The following is a 19427-nucleotide window of genomic DNA, read 5'->3' as shown; positions in this document are numbered from 1 at the left end:
ACTGAACAGATTTTCTGCTTTCTGGAAAATTTTACAAGGCATAAATAAAAATCTGGAAAAACACTGATGAAATCAAACCCACAAGTGATTAAAAATGAGACTGCCAACTTTCTGCCTCACACAGGGCACTCCAGGTTTACCATGAAGGCAGAGCGAGCCAACATGTGCACCCCAGGACTACATGAAGACAAATCCCAATATAAATGGGGAACCATAACATACAGCAGCCCATTTCTTAGAAGCAAGTCTGTGGCAATACCCCAAAGAGTAACCCCAGTCATGCTTGAAGCATTCAGGAGAGTGTTCTGGTGTCCCACCCGACAGCACTGAAACTGCTTTGCCTGCCCTTGGCACAACCAACTGTGCAGCTGTTGATGCAGCTGTGTTGGGTGTTTTGAAAAAGCCTGAGAAGAATGTATGTTCATGGCACTCCAGCTGTAATATAAACCTGAAAATACTGCCTCTGGGCATTGACAAGACTTTAACTGCTCTACAGACCAGCATCTTTGCTGGCAGAACAGGCACTAGCTGTGTCCACGTGATCTGCCAGCTGATGGTTTCTCATGTTTGGGATTGAAGTAGAATACATGTTCCCAGGAACAGGGGTGGTTGGTGGGCAGGGATACAGTTTGGTAGCCCTTGAAGATAAAAACACAGGGGAATGGAAGCTGCCATTAAAGTATGCTCTGTGCATAAAGTCATCTGGATTTGCTGTCTACACTCCAAAGAAAGGGTGGGTAGAGAAAGATTGTGGTGTAGTTTGGACATTTACTGGTGAACTGGGGCATCTACTTCTGATTTGGATTGCCCTCATTCCTGGGCAGAAAGGTGTCAAGCAGTGTAGGGGACAAGAAGAGAGTGTAGAGAGCTTGTTTCAGTTGTGTGAATATTGGGCCCATGTAATTAGCTGCATTTGAACTAAGCCAAGTCTGTTTTTCGTTGCTTGTCCATTGGCACTATTGACTCAGATGTGCTGGACTCCAGTTGACCCCACAAGCCTCTTCTAATCAATGGGCAGCTGTCCTCCATGTCATATGCCAGCTTTCAAAGAAGCAACATCATTGAACATCATCAGAGATGTCATCTTCATTCCCTTGTCCTGGGACCTTCTGAAGAGGAGCATGGTAGTTACTGGATGTAGTTTAATTTGCTTCTTGGGCTTTTATTTCATTTGGGCTGCAAAGCAGAGGATACTTACATAGCAAGGTTAGATCAATTCTGCCAGCTGCTGACTCCAAGCTTGCTTGAATTTGTATAACATGGGCTGATGCTGTAAACAAGAGTGGTTCTGTCTCTCACTGAAAACTCTTCATCAGCTGTGCAATACTGAGATTTTGTTAGGTATTAACTGAGTTCTGGGTGTGACAGGATGTCTCAAGTTACTGGGGGGGATGGCAGGTTCCTTCCATGTGACCTGATTTGCAGCAGTTTTGGGTATGACAAACCAGGTCTCTGAACAAAAGGATTGTTCACTGGGTCACCCTCCCAAAGAAGTCAAAACTGAGGATGTCCAAGCAGGTATTTGCCTTGGGTCCTCAGCTGCACACTTCAGTCTGCACCTCTGTTTAACATGCTGGCTGTGGGTTTATTGTTCTTGTTTTTTCTCATCTTCTTGGTTTGTATTTTCAGGAGTGCATTCATGCAAGGCACCGAAGTACCAAATCTAAGGAACCAGGGCAAGCAGGAGAGTGCCTGCTGTGCAAATATTGACAGGGCATCACACAGAAACTTCAATAGTGACAGAAGAAGCGAAAGAGGGGAGAGGAGATTCAGGCTCTTCCTTTCTCAGTCCTGCACCTGGTTAACATGAAAGTCTCCATCTCCTAAGGATTATTAGTATTGTTATACTGTCCTGTGATACTTCATCCCTCTTGGGTTCAAGGTAATGATAGTTCTCTGAGATCATAACATAAAATCCTGAGGGGTTCATGGAGACATCCTAATTAGAAGAGACAGCAGACTCACTTAGAGAATGTGGCTGTCATGGAACACCACAATTACTGTATCTGAGCTTTCAAAGCTGTTCTTCAACAGTCAAACTGCAGGCAAGAGATGACACTTTCTTTCCTCCTTCCCTGCCTAAACTCTGCTGAAGAACTGGTGCTGGTTTTCAGCGTCATGTTCCTTTCTCTTCAGTGTGTTCTGCTCTTGCAGAAAGCATTTTATTCAGGCTGACTGTGGTCACTCTTAACAAATCCTGAATCATAGGCTGGTGTGGGTTGGAAGGGACCTTAAACATCATCTTGTTCCAACCCCCTGCTATGGCAGGGACACCTTCCACTGGACCAGAGCTTCATCCAACCTGGCCTTAAACACTTCCAGGGATGGGTCATCCAGAGTTATCTGAGCAATCTGTTCCAGTGCCTTACCATCCTCACAGTAAAGCATTTTTTCCTAATACCTAGTCGAAACCTGCCCTCCATCTGTTTGAAACCATTCCCCCTTGTCCTGTCACTCCATAAACTTGTAAATAGTCCCTACGGAAGAGGAGGAATACTGAGAAATAAGAAAAAAGGTGGGACCTTTGCTCACAGTAGGTTACTTGCATGATGGATGAGCATGAGCTGGTGAAAACTGGGGGCTGCTGGTGTAAGCTAATACCTCCTCAAACTCCCTGGCTTTTCTGCAGCTGACTAAAATATGCATTATGCTCAGAACTGTAATTGCAGGCACGTTTTCTTGGGGCCAGGCACCCAACACCAGAGAAACTGGAGTCGGGTGCTTCACACCCCACATCTGAGGCTGGTACTGTGCTGCATGTACACTAAGTAGCCTGCCACGATGAGCCTGTTGGTTCAGACACTGCTCTGGCAGAGCTCATGATGAGGGAACACTTGCATGCACCTGCCAGAAGACGGGTTTTGCCAGACCTAATGACTTTGAGATAATATTCCTTATGGTGGGAGAAATACAAGCCAGCCTCCCCAAATCCCCTCCCACTCTTCTGGTCTGCAGGCCGCTGGCAGGCAGGAGGGGGACTTAGTTTCAGTCTGTGCCTTTTCCACATCCTTTGACTTCTTTCAACGTCAAACAAGCAGAATATTTCAAGGTTGGTTCAGGTACAGCAAAAAGCCAAGTTCTTGAGTACCAAACTAGAAATGGTGACAGAAGGGAAAGGGCCAGGGAGAGCTGAGGTTACATCTTCTCTTGTTCATGGGGCTCTGTCCCTCGCTGGGGCTCTTGGGGAATGGGGCAAGAATGCAGCTGAACCCCCTTGGGGCTGAGACCTCACACACACTTTCTCCAGCAACTACTTAAATGTAGCCCCAGCCTTTTATGCTAAACCAGCATCTCCCCTACATTCCCTTTCTCCCTTGTGCCTAAGTTGTATTTTAACACTTGAATTCGTAAGTAAAGGTAGGAAATAGGGCCCTTCCCACTTCCTGGGCTTTCCTGGCTTTTAGGCTTGTACCCCATTCTTTTCACTAGTGCTTCCCCACCAACTTGAATGCCCTCCCTGCTGGTTCCAGAAATTATATAAAGTCGAAGTATTTTTATTTGTGGAACCCCTAACATGTTTCCAAGTAAATTCTGGCTACTTCTATAGAAAATCTCCCTCTAAATCATAAAAAGCATAAACTGTACAACAGCTCTGGTAATTTTGCTGTCTTGGGTATGCTCCCTGCTTATCCCATGACATAAAAATCCAGCTTGGGTATTTAGGGTGCTGTCTCCAAGCCACATTTTCCCTTCCTGTTCTCACCATCCCTCCCCACTTTTTGACACATCGTGTGAAGGAGTTTTGGTGCCACAACAGGCAACCAAATGTTAACAAGCGCCCTGGCTCTGGCTTTCAGCAGTCCTGCCACCAGTGGGTTGTTCAGGTCAAAGCCATTGTGCATCTGGCCTCTGCATACCTTTTGAAATGTGAATACTTCTTTTCAACTGCTAACTGAAGGATGCTAAGTGTTGGCCTTTTATACACCAGAGTTTGTAAAAGAGAGATAACCAAGATACCTGGAGCTTGCTAGTTTCCAGGAAGGAGACTAATCCGGAATAATTTCTACTATTAGGAGAAAATTGCTCTCTTGTTACTTTTGATGTACATAATGGTAATAGTTTTTCATTTACCCTCCTAGGTAGCCCAAGGCTTCTGCTGCTGCTGAACCATAAAGGTTTTTTTCAAGGAAAAGAGAGAGCAAAGGATGTGATCCCTGATAGCTGTATCAGGGATTGACACATTGCCCTGGCTGGTGTGGCAGGTACCCCGGAGTGACAAGAAATTCAGCTCAGTTCAGCTGCAGATGAAAGCTGTAACTTTCCATGGAGACCACTGGATTGATTCTCTACTTTTGGCTACAGGTAGTTGCTTTACCTCATGCAATATTTGTGGTAATTAGAAGTAGATTGTATAAGGAATAGCAAAAACCATGAGTCAGTACATCCTCTGCATTTGTGGTCCGTTCCTTTAAGAGTGATTATGATTTTTTTAACAGTTTTTTGTTTTTTAGCCTAGCCTGTCTCTTGCTTTCTGTTTAGTTGATCAGGGATAAGAAGGGAAAATAAAGGTATATTTTCAGCACATTAGAGAGTTCTGTTCATTTTTACAGCACACTCTCTAATACAAGCCCTTACTGGAATTGCAGTGGAAAAGCAGAATGCTTTTAAGGGCTCTAAAATTCTCATTTCCTTCCAGTCTGATACAGTGAGGGACAGCTTAGACACCAGGCAGACCTCAGAAATAGATGCAGCTCAATACATGACAAACACATTTTGGTTGGCTTGGAATATATTAAGGCAGTTATCCTATGCTCTCCCTTTAATACTGGTTTGTTTGGGTTTTTTTTACGTGAGTGCTTTTTTGAAAAGTGAGAAGTGGCAAGGTAGAGGACAGTTTAATAAAGGTTTATAAAGGTCCCACTTCTTCATTACTTGAGAAGTGCTATCATGCTGCTATTCTTAATGAAAGGTCAGTCAACTAAATTGTCCCTGGGATTCCACTTAATTACAGTCAAGAGATGGAAACTTTGTTGTCACAGACTAATAAACTAGCAGATGGCATTAAGGAAGTCGGCAAGGTGGCAGTTTTAAATAGAAAACTGCTTGCTTAAAAATAGAAAAGACAGTAGATTTGAGCGAGATGTTCTGTATGCAGCATTGCCACTTCTCCACTGCAGGGCAAGAGACACAGTTTTAAGCTGTGTTAGAAACGTTGAGTTCATTGTCAGTGTTTATCCTCTAAGCCTCTGACTGAAGGGCCTGTAGTGGAGGAGATTTCTTATTGAGAAATCTTTCAGTCTGAAACTCGGCCTATGATGACTTGGGTGATTTTTCTTAATGCTTGCAAAGCCATTTATCCAGGGATGTAATTGAAATCCCAAGATGCCACAGAATGACGCGACTGTGACTGAGACCCAGTCTTGAAATGTTAAGTAAGTAAAGCGTTAATGGTTTAGACCCTTAATGTTGACCCATTTTGTAATTATTTTGATGTTTTCCTGTACTTGTTTTGGGTTCATTGTTATGCTGAGAATAACTTGCCTTCCTTGTCAGCCCTGCAATTTTTTATGGTACAGTAGAAGTAATATTCCAGTACTTCAGCTATGCTCACAAATACTGCAAACTCGTAGAGTGTTTGAGGCACTTGTGCATATTACCATGTATAAAAGAAAAAATAAGTCTAAAGAAGCATTTTTTAAATGCACGTGAACATTGACAGCATCCTGCAGGTATTGTGCCCTCCCCTGGAGCAGTTGTTACTCTGAGTGTCCTTCTGGGGGCCAGTTCATGCTGTACAGGGTGCTGCAGTTCAAGCTGTGCTGGGCACGAGGTGCAGACCCAGCAGGGAGGGCTGCCAGGTGAGGCTTCCTGCTGGAGAACAGCCAGGCTGGCCCCAGCAGGTGCCCCAAGCTGTGCACAGGGGACACCCCAACACCTGCACTCCGATGTCAGTCTCACATATTTGACCAATACTGCTCCCCCCTTCAAACAGGAAATTAGCAGTGCTCTGGAGAAGACCCAGGCTGATTCAGCAGTTGACAGGCCAGCACCTGATGCAAGAAAGGCCAGAGCCACACTGTCACTGCTGACTGGTGCTGTGCTGCTGGCTTGGCAATGGTGTGATGCTGCTTTTCCATTTGTTTGACTCTGAGCAAATCAATAGGCTAGTTCTGTCAGGAGCCCTGGTGAACATCAAGAACCTTGTGCCTATTTCTCTCAGTATCTGTCACAAATGACCTAAATATTAGAAGAGGATCTTTACTCATCTGACTGCACACTTGTCCCACCAGTCCCACAGACTGACTGACTGGGCGTGGGGGGTAGAGCCACGTTAGACATAAATGGAAAGAATAAACCCCAACTTTAACTTCTGCCTTTAAACTGAAGATTCTAGTGTCAAGCTTTCTTTGGTTTTATCAGATGTAAGACTTTTTGTAATCACTTTTCCTCAGCTGCATCCTGGCTTTAGGTTTCTTCTCTGTAACAAGAGCTGCCCAGTGGATCACTGGGCTGGAGGCAGAGGAGGTAATGCAGCGTTTGTCATACAGAGGGCTATCCCTGAGGAAGAGTGCAGCTAAACAACCTAAAAAAAGGGCAGGGCCCAGTCTGTGTCTGAGAGTGCTGAAGGGGTAGAAAGCAGGATGATCAGGTGGATTGAGAGGGCTGGCACACAAGGAGTTCTGCCCTGTTCTGGACACTTCCTTGCTCTAAGACTACTGTCATATAGGATAAATGTTATTAGAAGAGTTAGCATTTGCCTTACAGCTTTAGTCAGGGAAGACCCTGGTGGGCTGTCTCCCAGTTTGCATGTTGAGTGCGAGATGTTTGGATCTGGCTCTCCATAAACTCAGGACCATCTTGTCTCAGTTTGAGCTTCTGAAATTAGAGGCTGTTGTGGAAATGCAGCCCCTTATCTCTGCGTGAGATAAAAGTTGCAATCCCCGTGCAACTTTTACCCACAGGGTGGGATGCTGGGAAGACCAAACAGGTCCAAATATTGAACAACGTAAGTCAGCACTATGAGCAATTGTTGTGAGTCAATGTTGAATCCCTGCCAAAGATGCCTTTTACAAATAAAATTTAGCACTAATTTATCAATGGGTTAGTTCAAAACATGATGTAAAGCACTCAGTACATAATGAACCCTTCTGGATTGAAAGAAAATGCTCATAACAACTATATTATAAATAAATACTATGTTTAAGTGGACCAAATCAATGTAAGGGTATTGCTGTTTATCCACTGACAATTTCCGACTTTCCTTATCACCTGTAGCTGGTAGAGAGGGTTTTGGTAATGGCTTTTTTTTCCATTTTGTTACCTTAACAAAACTGTCAACACGTGTTCTTTACTCCTTGCTGTGCTCCTTGCTGCTCCCCAGCAATCATCTGGTGGCACAAAAGCAACCCCCCCCCTGCAATTCTCTTCTGCATGCCACACTCTGCTTCTGGCAGACAGGGCATTTTCTGAATTACTGTCCCTGTGATGAAGGTAATCCATCTGTCCTGCTGCCCAGAGCAGATCCTGGAGGAAAGGCCACCTGAGTTTTCTCTGTTCCTCCGCGGATTCTGTTCTGTGGCCTTGACGCGAACAGCAGCAGGGTTTTCCCAGCTTTCCCCAGAGTAACCCCTGCTCTCTGTGTACATCTGCTGCAGGCTGATGCATCTTCAGGCTTGGGTTGTTCAGTTTTGTTTTGTTTTGTTTTTTCCCCTTTGCTGACCCGATGTCAGCAGTGCCACGGGCAGTACTGACCATGCCGCACCCCCAGATCCCGGGAACGCCGCTGCTCCGCGTCCCGCACCCGCAGCCGGTCACAGCGGGGACGGGCGGTGGCTGCCGGGGGCGCTGCGGGCAGCCAGGTCCCCGCGGGCGGCTCGGGGCCCGAGGCCCGCCCGGTGCCCACGGCGGGCTCGGTGCGGCGGGCTCGGTGCGGCGGGCTCGGTGCGGCGGGGGCCGCGCGGGTGCCGGGGCGGGCGCGGCGCGGCCCCTCCCCGGGGCGGTGCCGGGGCCGGCGGCGGCGGAGCAGCGGGGCCATGGTGAAGATCGGCGTCCAGCAGCCGCCCGCGGCGCTCAAGCCGGACAAGGAGAAGGAGAAGGCGGCGGGGGGCGATGGGGCGGCGGGCGCTGTGCTGCTGCCCCCGGGCGCCGTGAGTGGGGCGGGGGCGAGGGGCGGCGGGAGCCGAGGGGTGCGTGTGGTGTGGGGCTGCTTCGGACAGGCACCGGCAAAAGTGTCCGGCTTTACCCGTGTCTCCGGGGGCTTCGTGAGCACCCGAAGTTTAGAGAAGTGGGGAGGGGAAGGGGCAGGGTAGTGGCGCCGTGGCGCGAGCGGCCGTCCCTGGGCACGGGACTGAATGTCCAGCGCAGGCAGTGGCGGCAGAACTCATCCCTTTGGGTGGCTTAGCCTGCGGGAATGTAATTTGGGTTTGGTCATACATGGGTGGATTTCAAATCCTAACATCTCTGAAGTCTTAGGGTTGGCATGGGGAAGAGGCAAGAGGAGGAAAACAGATGGTGCTGGAGCAAGATGAGAAGCAAGGGGCTAAGAGCACACAGCTCCGTAGATGCTTTGCAGGTGGGAGTTGACACGGTGATGTTGAGTTGCTTTGCTGGGTTCAGGTAATAGGTAGGAGAGGGGAACAAGTGCTTGTGCCTGCAGAGGTTGGGATCTGTTCAGATACAAGGGGAACGAAGGCACTGGAACATCCACAGCAGATGCAGAACATGGGCTGGGGATGGGATAGAGTTGTGTGGGTCGCTCCCGGACTGTGCGAGCCATGGCCAGGCGCTGTAGGGCAGTGCTGGGCATGTGCCAGGGGTGGTACAGCCAGTGCCCCTCTAGAGGACAAAGAGTGAACCGGGCACTGTTGTGTTTGGCAGGAGTTGGGTGTTTCTGAAGTCTCTGGTGCTGGAGAAGCCCACTTGGCAGCCCTGCTGCGAGGGTGGACCTGCTGGGTGAATACCACACTGTGTAGTGTGAGGGTGTTGTCCTGAGGTGGGCCTGACCCTCGCCATCGCCTTGTCTTGTTACAGCACTTCCATTTCAGAGGAGTCCTAAATGGCATTTCTGTATTCCTCATAAATCCCTAGGCTGTGCATGTGGTCTGACCATTTACTGAACCCTAATAGCTCTCTGACTCAAAAAACAATGGGGGAGCTGTGGTTTTGCTCCATTCCTGCAGCAGTGCAGAGTGTTCCTCCCCGTGTGCCTCACCAAACAAGTGGGAATTACCTGCCCTGGAGAACTGCTCTGCAGCAGGGGCTTCAGGAGACTGCTCTGTTCTGCAGAGTTCAGGGAGTCACACCGTGATGATCTCTCCCATCACGCCATGTGCTCGCAGCTCTCAGCTGTGCTGCCAGGGTCTGGGTGTGCTCAGTCTGTCATGATTGCATCTGGTAATTTCACACCAAGGAGCTCTACAGAGACCTGGGAAGGTGGGCCAACTGTGACCTCTCGGTGGTTTCCTGACTGTATTTCCTAATTAGAAACTAAGGTGCTGGTTTTCTTCCTGCCTCTGATGTCTAACCCTGGAAAATGACTGTCACACTGGACTTCCAGCTCATCCTGCCATTAAACCAGCTTTCCACAGCCAGGAACTCAGTTCTGTTGATCCTGCATGAGTTCAGGCAGGATCTGTCTCTTTCTCATGAGCACTGTGAGAAAAGCAGTTTAAAAAGTAATAAAGTAACAGAAGCTTATTTCTGTCATTAGTGCTGCCAGATCCCAGCAATCAAAATTATTCTGATTCAGGTCCTGCCAGATATGTGAAATTGGCTTAAGTAGCAAATAATAAATTTTGGGTTTTTTACATTGCCTTGGGCCTCTCTCTCACACCTGGGAGGCATGGTGGTGTTCTTTTAAGCCCACCTTTGTGAGCTACAAAGGAACTTAAAAACATGAATTTAGAACAAAGGCTCTTCAACAGTCTCTTGATTCCAGCAGACAGACATGTAAGAACATCAACGTAAGGCCCATGAAATAAGGGCAGGAGTGGGTTACAGTGAGTCTGTGCAGCATGAGGATGTCCAGGGAGCAGCACATCTGCTGACGTCAGGTGGCCTTTTCCTGATGACGTTTTTCAGCCTATCTGTGACAGTGGATTCTTTGGTGTGCTTGGGCTTAGCTGGACCAAGGGGATGGATGTGCTGCTTTGTAAAACATCCAACTTGTGGCATTGGTCTTGCCATAGCCAGGCTTTCTTGCCATGCTCCCACTCCTGCTGCCAATAATTTCTGTCTGCGTGTCTTTCTCTAGCTGCCTTGCAGCAAAATTGCATTGGTGACATGCAAACAAGATGCTCTGCATTCCTTTCCTCTTTGATCTCATCACTTCAATCCCAGTGATAGGAGCCAGAGCTGGGAAATGATTCAGCGGCAGCTTCCGCAGCCTGTGAATTTTGGCAGGTGCTCGGTGGATGCAAAGATGCGGCAGGCAGGAAGATGTCTGTGATGCTAATGTGTCCTGAAAAGTAGTAGGTGAGGAGTCGTGACAGCAAGCTTGCATGTGCTGAACCTTGTTTCTCCCCTGCACAGCTTGGCTTGAATCGGAAAGAATATGCAATTTAAACTCCTGTCAGAAAAATTCACATAATTTTTAGACTCTTGCAACATTTTAAGAGCTTAGAGAAGAAACAGTCTTGTCATTAGTAGGAACTGTGGGGCTGTAGCAGCCTTGAGCAGAAGGCAGATTGAGGTTATGCAGCCAGTAAAATAATGTATTATGTTCATTGGAAAATAGTTTTTCAGATGCAAAATAGTATTCAGTGAGTTTTAATTGAACTCCATATTTGCAGTCTGAAATGGAAATAAATATATAGGCTGTGTCTTCAACTACTCTGGGAAATACACTGCTTATGATTGTGATGGATGTTGAAAACCACAGGAACCAAGTAAAACTGATGGCTGAAGCTCTCTAGTCAAAATGTAGGTTGGGTTTTTTGGTTTTTTTTTTTTGCTCCCTTGTGCACCCCTCTAATACTAGCTCATTAGTTGGCAGAGACAGCGCAAGAGCCAGAGGAGAAGGGGTTTCATGAAAATCTTCTGCCTCACCAGGTGTAGATGAAAGTACTGGAGGGCAGAGGCAGCTCTCAGCCCCTCTCTCTGTCCATAGCAGACTTTGGCTGCCCCACTGCCCCAGCCAAGGGCTGTGCCCAACGTTCCATGCTTCTGGCTGGGGGGATTGTGCCTTACAGCCAGCGCTGCAGCGCAGGCTGGTGTCCGGAGGGATGGGGTGGTTTGCAGGCAGGGGGAACACATCTGTGTGATCCAGGGACTGCTTTCACAGAAACCTGTTATCCTGCTTTTGGGAAAGGCTGTGCTTAAACAGCTTGTGCACTCCTGTTTGTCCCTCGAAGGCAGGACAGTGTTTGCTCAGGTCTGGCTGATGGGAGAGAAGGGCTTTACGGGCCAAGCAGGAGGACTGGGAGAGCTCTCTCCGTACCCACAGGCATGATGAGCCTGCTGGAAGCACCTTGGCAGTGGCTCATAGGCCTGGGGGCTGCGAGGGGCTTTCCAGGGCGCACACAAAGGTGTGTGCGGTGCGACTGATGTTTTGCTCTTGGTTGGTTGCAGTAATACTGGGCTTTGATTTTGTGCCTTTCATCCCATCTCCATTCCCAAAGTCTTGACAAGACTCAGTGGTCTTTGGATCACAGCCTTCCTGGTTGTATGAAGAAGTTTCCCACAAGGAGCTGCTTGCTGCCTGGCACTGGATCCGTCCGACCCCTCTGTGTCTGTGGTCTCTTTGTAGCTGCACCTCAGGACCGCTGTCTGGTGGGTGTCTCAGCTCCTGGCTGATGGCTGAGCTGCCCCAGCCCCCTCCTTGTTGCCACAGCTCCCACACCCAGCATGGTTGCCCTGTCTGACAGAAATAGCAGGGCAAAGCCTGGAAACCCAAGGGGAGCACGTTCCCTGAGGGGTATCTGCCCCTCTGGTGCCCCGGAAGCTCTGTTCCCTGTGACTGCCCTTGCACAGCTCCCCAGCGAGGAGCAGGTCTGCTCTAGGTGTGGAGCTCTTAGCAGGCAGATAGTGCCTCACTGCTGGGGCTGTTGCTGTGTCCCTGCTCCGCTGCCTTTCCTTGATGCTCAGCTGGGCACGGTCAGCTGGGAATGCTTTGCATTTGCCGGAGCAAGCCCAAGAGGATTAGTGCTTCATGGTGGCAGCAGGACAGGCAGCAATGCCACTTCTGGCCCTCCCAGGGATTTTGGTGTACCTTGAGCAGTGATGCTCCAGAGCTGGGTTCCAGCTCAGGGGACAGGTGGAGGAGCAGTGGCTCTTTGGGCACATAAAGCAGAGTCATACCAGCCTGTGGACAGTGCTGTGCCAGTGCAACGTTGGGCTTTGTGAGCGACTTCTTTGCAGAATATTGTGAGGTGGGAGACAGATGGCAAGGGAAGAGGATGTGAGGAAAAGTCTTTTAAAGAGGCTTTTTCACAAAGCAAGCTATAAATTCGGGGGGGGGGGGGGGGGACGACTCGCTGGCAGCAGTGTGGATTGATTGTGCTCATTGACATGTTTGCAGGCTTGAGTCCAGGCTGGAGGCTCTCGAGCTGCAGGGGTTCTCACTGCGTTCAGCCTTAGGGAGCTGAATATGGTAGATCCTAATTTTAAGGAGCAGCCTCCTGTAACAGAAGGTTATTCCTGGTCTTTGCCCCACTCTCTTATAACCACGTGGGCTGAAGTGATGATTTCTTTTTGTGGCCTGTACGGAGTTGTCAGCTTAAAGAGAAGCATTGTCATTTGGTTTGGGGTCTCTGTGGTTTGGGGATGCCTTGGAAGCAGAGGAAGAAGTTGAGTTGGGGAAAAAAAAAATGTCTCTGGACCCTTGCAGGATCTGCTATAATGAATTACTAGACTTCAGTGTCTTACTGGACTCTGAACATGAATATTTGATATTCCAGCTGAGCATGACAAAAGATCTGGCTAAAACTGGTGGAGGGATTAGGACAGAGAATGTCTATTCCAAGCAGAAACATTATATATGCAACTGAATTTTGAAACATGTAGCTGTCTTTCACCAAAGAGATGTAGACTGAAGAGCTGGAGACAGAGGAACTGGAAATATCTGTCTAGAGGTGTGTGTTCTCCCAAAGCTGGGGGAGAGCCGGAGCCAGCCTGGCTCTGCATGGAGGAGCTCTTCATGTGGGAAGAACCTGTTGCATTTACCCACTTTGGGCACAGCAGCTTTGGTGGGGTTTTTGTGGCAAAACACAGAAAACCAAGAAATACCTTTAAAAAGTAGAGTTTCAAAGGGTACAAATGAACCAAAAGTAAGTATGGGGCAGAAGCTCTGCTGCACACCCTGCACGTGTGAGTGCTGCAGCACTGCCCATCCTGTTGCAGGACAGGAGCCTGCCGTGCACTGCTGGAGGAGCCCTGGGCTCTGCGGGGATGAGCAGAATGCTGCCTCACCCTGTTGCTCCATGCTGCTCACTGGCTGTCTGGGGAGGGTGGCCTGGCAGGTGTGTATGGCTGCCCAGAGAAGGGAGCTGCATCCAGCAGAGCACTGCAGCCAGGTCTGGAGAGATGGAGGATGAGGGGTCCTTGTGCGCCGCTCTGCAATTCCTGATTTTGTGGTGCCAAAGGTTTGCTTGTTACCAGGTTTACAGGAGAGGGAACAGGCATTTTCACTTGTAGACGGGTATTTTCTTCCCAAGTGATGTGTGAGAACCTAGGAATGTTTTGGGGTTTTTTAATGCCAGTGTTACCATTTGAGGAAGGACTGTGTGAGGGTGCTGGGTTTTTTCACTCATCTCTCTGCACTTGCTTTTCAGAGTTGTCTTCCTTGGTGCCATGCCCTACCTTTGAAGTCAGTTTGAACAACAAAGAGAAGGGTAAATTTGCCTCCTCTCTCTTGCTGTTTTTAAACTAGACACCATTTCTTTGTGGCAAATTTTCAAGTGTAGGATTGACTGTCAGAGTTTTCCTATGCTGTTGCTGGGAGAAGAGATAATTGCTGTCAGTATTCCAAAAGGGAGCAGTGACTTCATTTTATGGTGTGACACTATGTAAGTCCTGATTTTCAGGGAAGAAGCAAATGCTATAACCTGAAGTCTGGTTCCTTGAAGATGATTGAACTTGACCTCCAGGAGATGCTGGACTCTGCCCCTCTGCTCAGAGGGATCAGTGCAGGTTTCTGGCTGTGATTGCCCCTCTTGTCTGCAGAACCAGCAGAAGGCAGGCCCTTAGGTGTTCTTGGGCATCTTTGACATGGCTGTGTCCTTTCTTCCAGCTTTTTGGGAATCCGTCACATCTAGAGGAAGAGTCAGGAGAGACAGTGCTGGCTTCACTGGCCACAGCCAGATCAGCAGGGCTTGGCTTGCTCTTGGTGAGATCCAGAATGGTTGATTTGACCATCTCTGTCTGCTTTGACTGTGGAAATTTTGAGGTGGGTGCTGTGATTTTGAACTGTACACACCTAAAAGCTCTCCAGACATGGAGCTCTCCAGGAGAAGCAGTGTTAGAGCCCAGTGGCAGTGTTCCGGTGAGTCCTGGGCCCAGCTGTTGCTCAGCTCTGGTGCTTCATTAGCATCCAGAGGCTATTCTTACCAGGCTCACAGCTGAAGCCCTGAGCATCATATTGAACAGAGAGGCAGGCAAAGAGAAAATAAGCTAGAGGTGAAAAACTTCAGGTGAAATAATGTGAAACCTTTTGATGTGTCTTTTTGCTGTTACATTTTCTGCTTTCAAATGTGTTGATGCAGCACCCAGCTCTTCACACCTCTTGCAAAACCAGCCTCTGTCTCTCTTGGCTTGTGCCCAGGGCTGCCTGGGCCACTTGAATGGGTTGGTAGGTGGGTTTGTTTTACGTGGGAGCAATTGTATAGTTGCAGTCTGGGAAAAGGGGTGTGTGTCCTGTTCCCATGCTGAGGGACAGCTCAGCACTTTGGTGGGGACTCAGGCTCGTGGCTTGCTTCTTCCAAGCCATGCATGATGGTAGAAGCAAACAGACTAGTTTTGGTAGCAGCTTCTCTTCCCTTCACCTGGGAGGAGAAGGAGGACTCAGTTATACCAAGAGCAAGCTGAAAGCTGGTGGCATTTCCTTACCTCAGTTTCGCAGTGTTCTTGAATATTTTTGGCATTTGTGAGAGGTCTTTCAAGGAGTCAGGTGTCTGCCCACCTGATAGGTCTTTACCTTTGAGTCAAGTCTCTCTTTAAATTTGCCAACCTCTCCATTTAAGAGCTTCCCCTATTCCCAGAGCAGCTGCTCTGCTTCGCTCTTGCTTGAGCTGCCTTTTGCCTTTCATCACTCTAGAGAGGTTTTGAGACCCGATGCCAAAGCTTAACCTCCATTCTTATCCTGGGGAAAATTCCCATTCTTTTAATGCCACCTCCCACTTCAGGGAGTCTTTTGTAAAAAAAACCTAAAAAACCCATGGCCTTCATATGGCTGTGCTGGCTCCTTCCCTTTCCCAGGTGAGGTCTGCCCAGGTGCTCCAGAGCCTTTTAGCTGTGCTGTTGGAGCTGTTCCGTGGCAGGGACTGACTTACCTCATCATTGCAGTGAGTGGCTTGGAAATCAGGCTGTGTTTATCAGAATCAGTATTTTGGCAGTCAGGCTGTTAAAAGCCCAGGTTGGGACATTTTTTTGCCACTTTGTCACAGCTGTTTATTTTCTCTTTGCCTCTCTGTTCAACATGATGCTCAGGGCTTCAGCTGTGAGCCTGGTAAGAATAGCCTTGTTTTTACAAGGGGCTTTGTTGGCTCTGCTAATGCTCTGAATGGTTGTACTCCTGGGAAAAAGGAGAGGGAGGCTGGAATCATTCCAGCTGGAAGTTGTTGTGCCTCTGCCAAAAAAAACCAAAATAAAAAAAAAAAGGAAATTAATTCCTCACCCCTGTGCAAAGAGGGAGGAGAAACAGCCCCTTAGTTCCAGAAAGGGATGAAAAAAGGAGAAAAGAGGGGGATTTATATCTCTCTTGCTGATGAGGGAGAAGGAAAATATGATCACTGAGTGCTTAGGAGCTCCCACATGCTAGGCTGCATTTTTAACATCCTGCTGTCTTTGTCATACGGCAACAAAGCTGGGGGTTTTAATTAGCCAGTGGTTGTTTTTGATATTCTAATTTCTAGTGCTGTGAAATGACTCCTGAGACAGGTGGCTTTGTTGCTAGTCACGTGCTGTGGTGTCACTCAAAGGTGTGATTAGATTCATTTATTGCAACTTTTTTGCCTTCAGCTGTGATAGTCTCTTAATTACAGGCTTGCTTTTGGTTTTTCTTTTTTTTTTGCTTCCAGGCATCTTTGAGTCCAAAAGTCATCAGTTGTGTTCTCTGTGGAAATGCTGTCGGGTGGCCGGTGCAAGCACTGCTCAAGGACTTGAGCAGGGACTTCGGTTGCCTTGGAAACTGTGTGCCATATATATGTGTGTGTGTGTGTGTGTTCCTGTCTGTGTACGTATGCACATGTTCCCTTTTCTGACCTAGAGCATCAGAAATGCTCTTCAGCCTGGAAGGGCTCTCTTTCCATGTGTGGGTTCCCTGAGAGGCCTCTCATTGCTGGTGCAGAGCATTGATCCCTCAGCCAGGGAGGTTGCTCAGGCAGTCTTCCCCCATGGGCTCATCTGGTATTCTCCTCATTGTGCTTCGTCTCCTCTCTGCAAGCATAACTGCTCTTGAGGACAGGGCTCTTTTGTTCGTCTGGCACAGGAGCCTTCTTTGGAGTGTTCTGATGGATGCCAGGATGCCTTTGCTGTGGTACTTTACCTCTCTGTTCCTCTCCATTGTCTTGTCTTCCTTCGTCTGCCTTTTTCCCTGTGTGTAGTCTCTCACCTCCCTTCTCCAGAGCTTGGCAGGTGCTCCAGTCTGGAGCCTGCATGGCCACCCCAGCTTGCTCTGGACATCCCTGGGGACTCTCCACCTCTGAGCTCCCCTATGTTGGAATTCCTGAGTACAGACATGGTTGTCTTTGGGAGGCAGCTCTGGATTTCTTCACCTTACAGTTTATCCCACAAACTCTCCAGTGCTTTTCCCAGAGCAGGGGAGCAGAGTAAGTTCTGGCAGTGCCCAGCACCTGCAGGTAATAGGGGTGCTGGCAGTGGGGTGGGTGGATGAGAGGGCTTTGCTTCATGTGCAGAACAAGCAGGCTCTTGGTACAGGCATGGCGATCACTTTCCCAAGAGGTGACACTCAAAGCTAAGCCATCACATCTGAGGCGAGGCGAGGTCAGCCCATTCCAGCTTACGCCTACTGTGGCAGCACTGCAGTTTTCCAGCAATCAGCTGTGGGGTTTTTCCACTTTAAGTCAGTAGAGGTGCCACTATTGCAAGTCCTTATGTTTTGTAAGGCAGTAACTGATTTTGCTGTGAATATGGGACTTGATGTTCTGGAGGTAGAGACCTTGAACTGTTTTTTTTTTCTCTTCCCATAGTCCATATTGGCCTTTTGTTACCAGAAATGGATAAACAGCAAGGTGTAAGGTAGGTTGTTCTGATGAGGGTTTCTTGAGTTTGGAGCCTGCATCCTTTGAGGAAGCCATGGCAGTGTCTGCAGTTGTCAGTGCATTAAACATTGAGAGCTCAGGCTGCTGCTCCCTTGAACAACGTCCCAGAGAGCGATGACATATTTTAGATGGCACTGCTCTCCAAACTGCATCCTTTTGCATTGCATTTCTCTCCTCACTTGTCAGTCATCAAAATCACATCTACTATTTTTAGTCACCCCATGCCTCTTTTCCTGTTGGGGGTGTATATTTAGACACCTGCCAATCTCTGTCCCCTGTTTGTCAGGCTCTGCTACAACCTAAAATGAAAGATTTCAAATCCGTGTGTTTCAGAAATGCAGGAAAAAGGGTTTGTGGAGGACCCAGAGCTGTTTCCAAAGCTGAAGAGGCAGAAAAGGGCCATGAGCTGAGCCCATCTCTGCTGAGGCAATGTGTGACTCAGGAAGGGATCAAGGTGTGACATGACACCTTTAATATTCTTACTTCTGTCATCTCAGCAAGACATGGGTGATGAAGGAGCAGTAATGTCACATTTCTATTTTTATAACCTTCTACTGTATTAATGAGAAATTCTAAAGGCAACATCTCACCAGGTATTGTTCTTGTGAACAGCTCTTCCAGTGTTGTGTCCAAAGGCTCGGTGCTGTGAAGTTGGAGGGGTGGCTCAGCTGTAGGTGCCTGGGAGGTTTCCTTGCTCTGACTCACTGTGGCTTTTGAACTTGATTTCCAAACCTTGGACCAGACATCATGCCCAGCCAGGCTTCTGTCCCCTACCCCCTTGTAGGAGAACTGTTCCTTAACCATTCAGTACCAAACAGGGATAACAGGACACCAGCCATTTTCATCATGTCTTAGGCAAGACCTGAAATTCCAAAGAAAATCCACAAAGACTGCATTAGGACTTTTCTCTCCCCCTCAGGCTACTTTCAAGCCTCCTCTACCCCAGGGTCTGTATCATCCCTCCATCCTTTCCCATTTGGATATTTGCTGCCTGTGCTCTGTTCCTGTGCTGGCCTCATGAGCTGGCAGGGCACTGAGTCATAGTGAAGAGCCATTTTATCCAAGGAAAGGAACTCCTTTTTATATTCCAATATCCTGTCTGCTGCCAGGCACTGGCTTGAGTGTCTGAAAGCAATCGTGCTTGCAAACTGGAGCAGAGTCAGCATGTCTGGTAGCTCAGGCTTGTGCGTGGAGCTGCCTCTGACTCTTCCCAGTGGAATGAGGGATTAGCAGGACAATGCCAGGCAAAAAACCAAGATGTGCAGGTGCTCTTTATGACGGGTGGGTGCTTTTTCCCCCACTGCCCATGCAGGGGAAGAGGAACTCTACCCACTGCCTCTTCTGAAATTGTCCACTGGAAAGGGAGCTGGCCCAGCTCTTTCTGTGGGGTCAGCAAAGTGGCAGTGCCAAGAAAAATGGAGCAAAGAAAGGATCACTGCATGGAGTGGCAGTGTTTTCCCTGGCCTGAAGTGGCAGTGGGGTACTCTGCAGAGCCAGGGATCTGTCTGTGCATCCTCCCCACATGCACATCTGTAGTGCCTGGACCGTGGACATGCTGCCCTTCTGCCACTGCTGTTGCTTTTCCTTCTGTTTATTCATGGAGAAGCAAATGAATGTTTGTACTATGCACAGCCCAGGGAGGGGAGGAAGTGCCTTATGTTCATTTTTGTGTAAAATCTGTCCAGCTCTTGGAATATTGTGTTTAAAACAACGAAAGAGGAAGGCCCCTTTACTCAGCTGCAGTACCTGTCCCTGCCTTTGCCCAGGGATGGTTTTGACCCTAACCTTTGCCATTCCTTTTGGCCAAAAACCCCCAGGCTTGATCAAGGCAGAAAATTAATAAGATTTTGCACACTGTTGCAAGCAGTGTGTCTGATGAATGAATCCTCTGGAATATTGTTAAACATCTGGTGAATGTACAGTGTTTTTGTGTGTTAATATTTTGATTTTTGTCCTTTGGACATGCATGTCTTGAAAGCTTGAACTGCTCTTCTGGAATACTCTGCTGCTTAGTCTTATTCTCCCCTTGCTGGGGAGTGGCAAGAAGAGATG

The 19427-nt window shown here is 48.3% G+C and overlaps 1 protein-coding gene across 2 annotated transcripts in view; it reads left to right on the top strand.

Moving 5' to 3' along the window:
• Positions 1 to 517: 517 nt before the first annotated feature.
• ITM2C (integral membrane protein 2C) overlaps positions 518 to 19427 on the top strand; it is a 31565-nt gene continuing 12655 nt past the window's right edge. The window contains exons 1-3 of one of the 2 annotated variants that reach the window (XM_069024413.1): positions 518 to 1124; positions 1630 to 1882; positions 4080 to 4302. In XM_069024413.1, the coding sequence (XP_068880514.1) occupies positions 4264 to 4302 (39 nt within the window). In that variant the 5' untranslated portion in view covers positions 518 to 1124; positions 1630 to 1882; positions 4080 to 4263. Of the gene's footprint in view, positions 1125 to 1629; positions 1883 to 4079; positions 4303 to 7950; positions 8088 to 19427 lie in introns of those variants that run through there. The other variant, XM_069024412.1, reaches the window with a different exon arrangement.

The sequence above is a fragment of the Aphelocoma coerulescens genome, chromosome 9, assembly GCF_041296385.1.
Source record: "Aphelocoma coerulescens isolate FSJ_1873_10779 chromosome 9, UR_Acoe_1.0, whole genome shotgun sequence".
Lineage (NCBI taxonomy): Eukaryota > Metazoa > Chordata > Aves > Passeriformes > Corvidae > Aphelocoma > Aphelocoma coerulescens.
The sequence above is the reverse complement of the archived record's forward strand: the minus strand, read 5'-3'. Positions and strand labels throughout refer to the sequence as shown.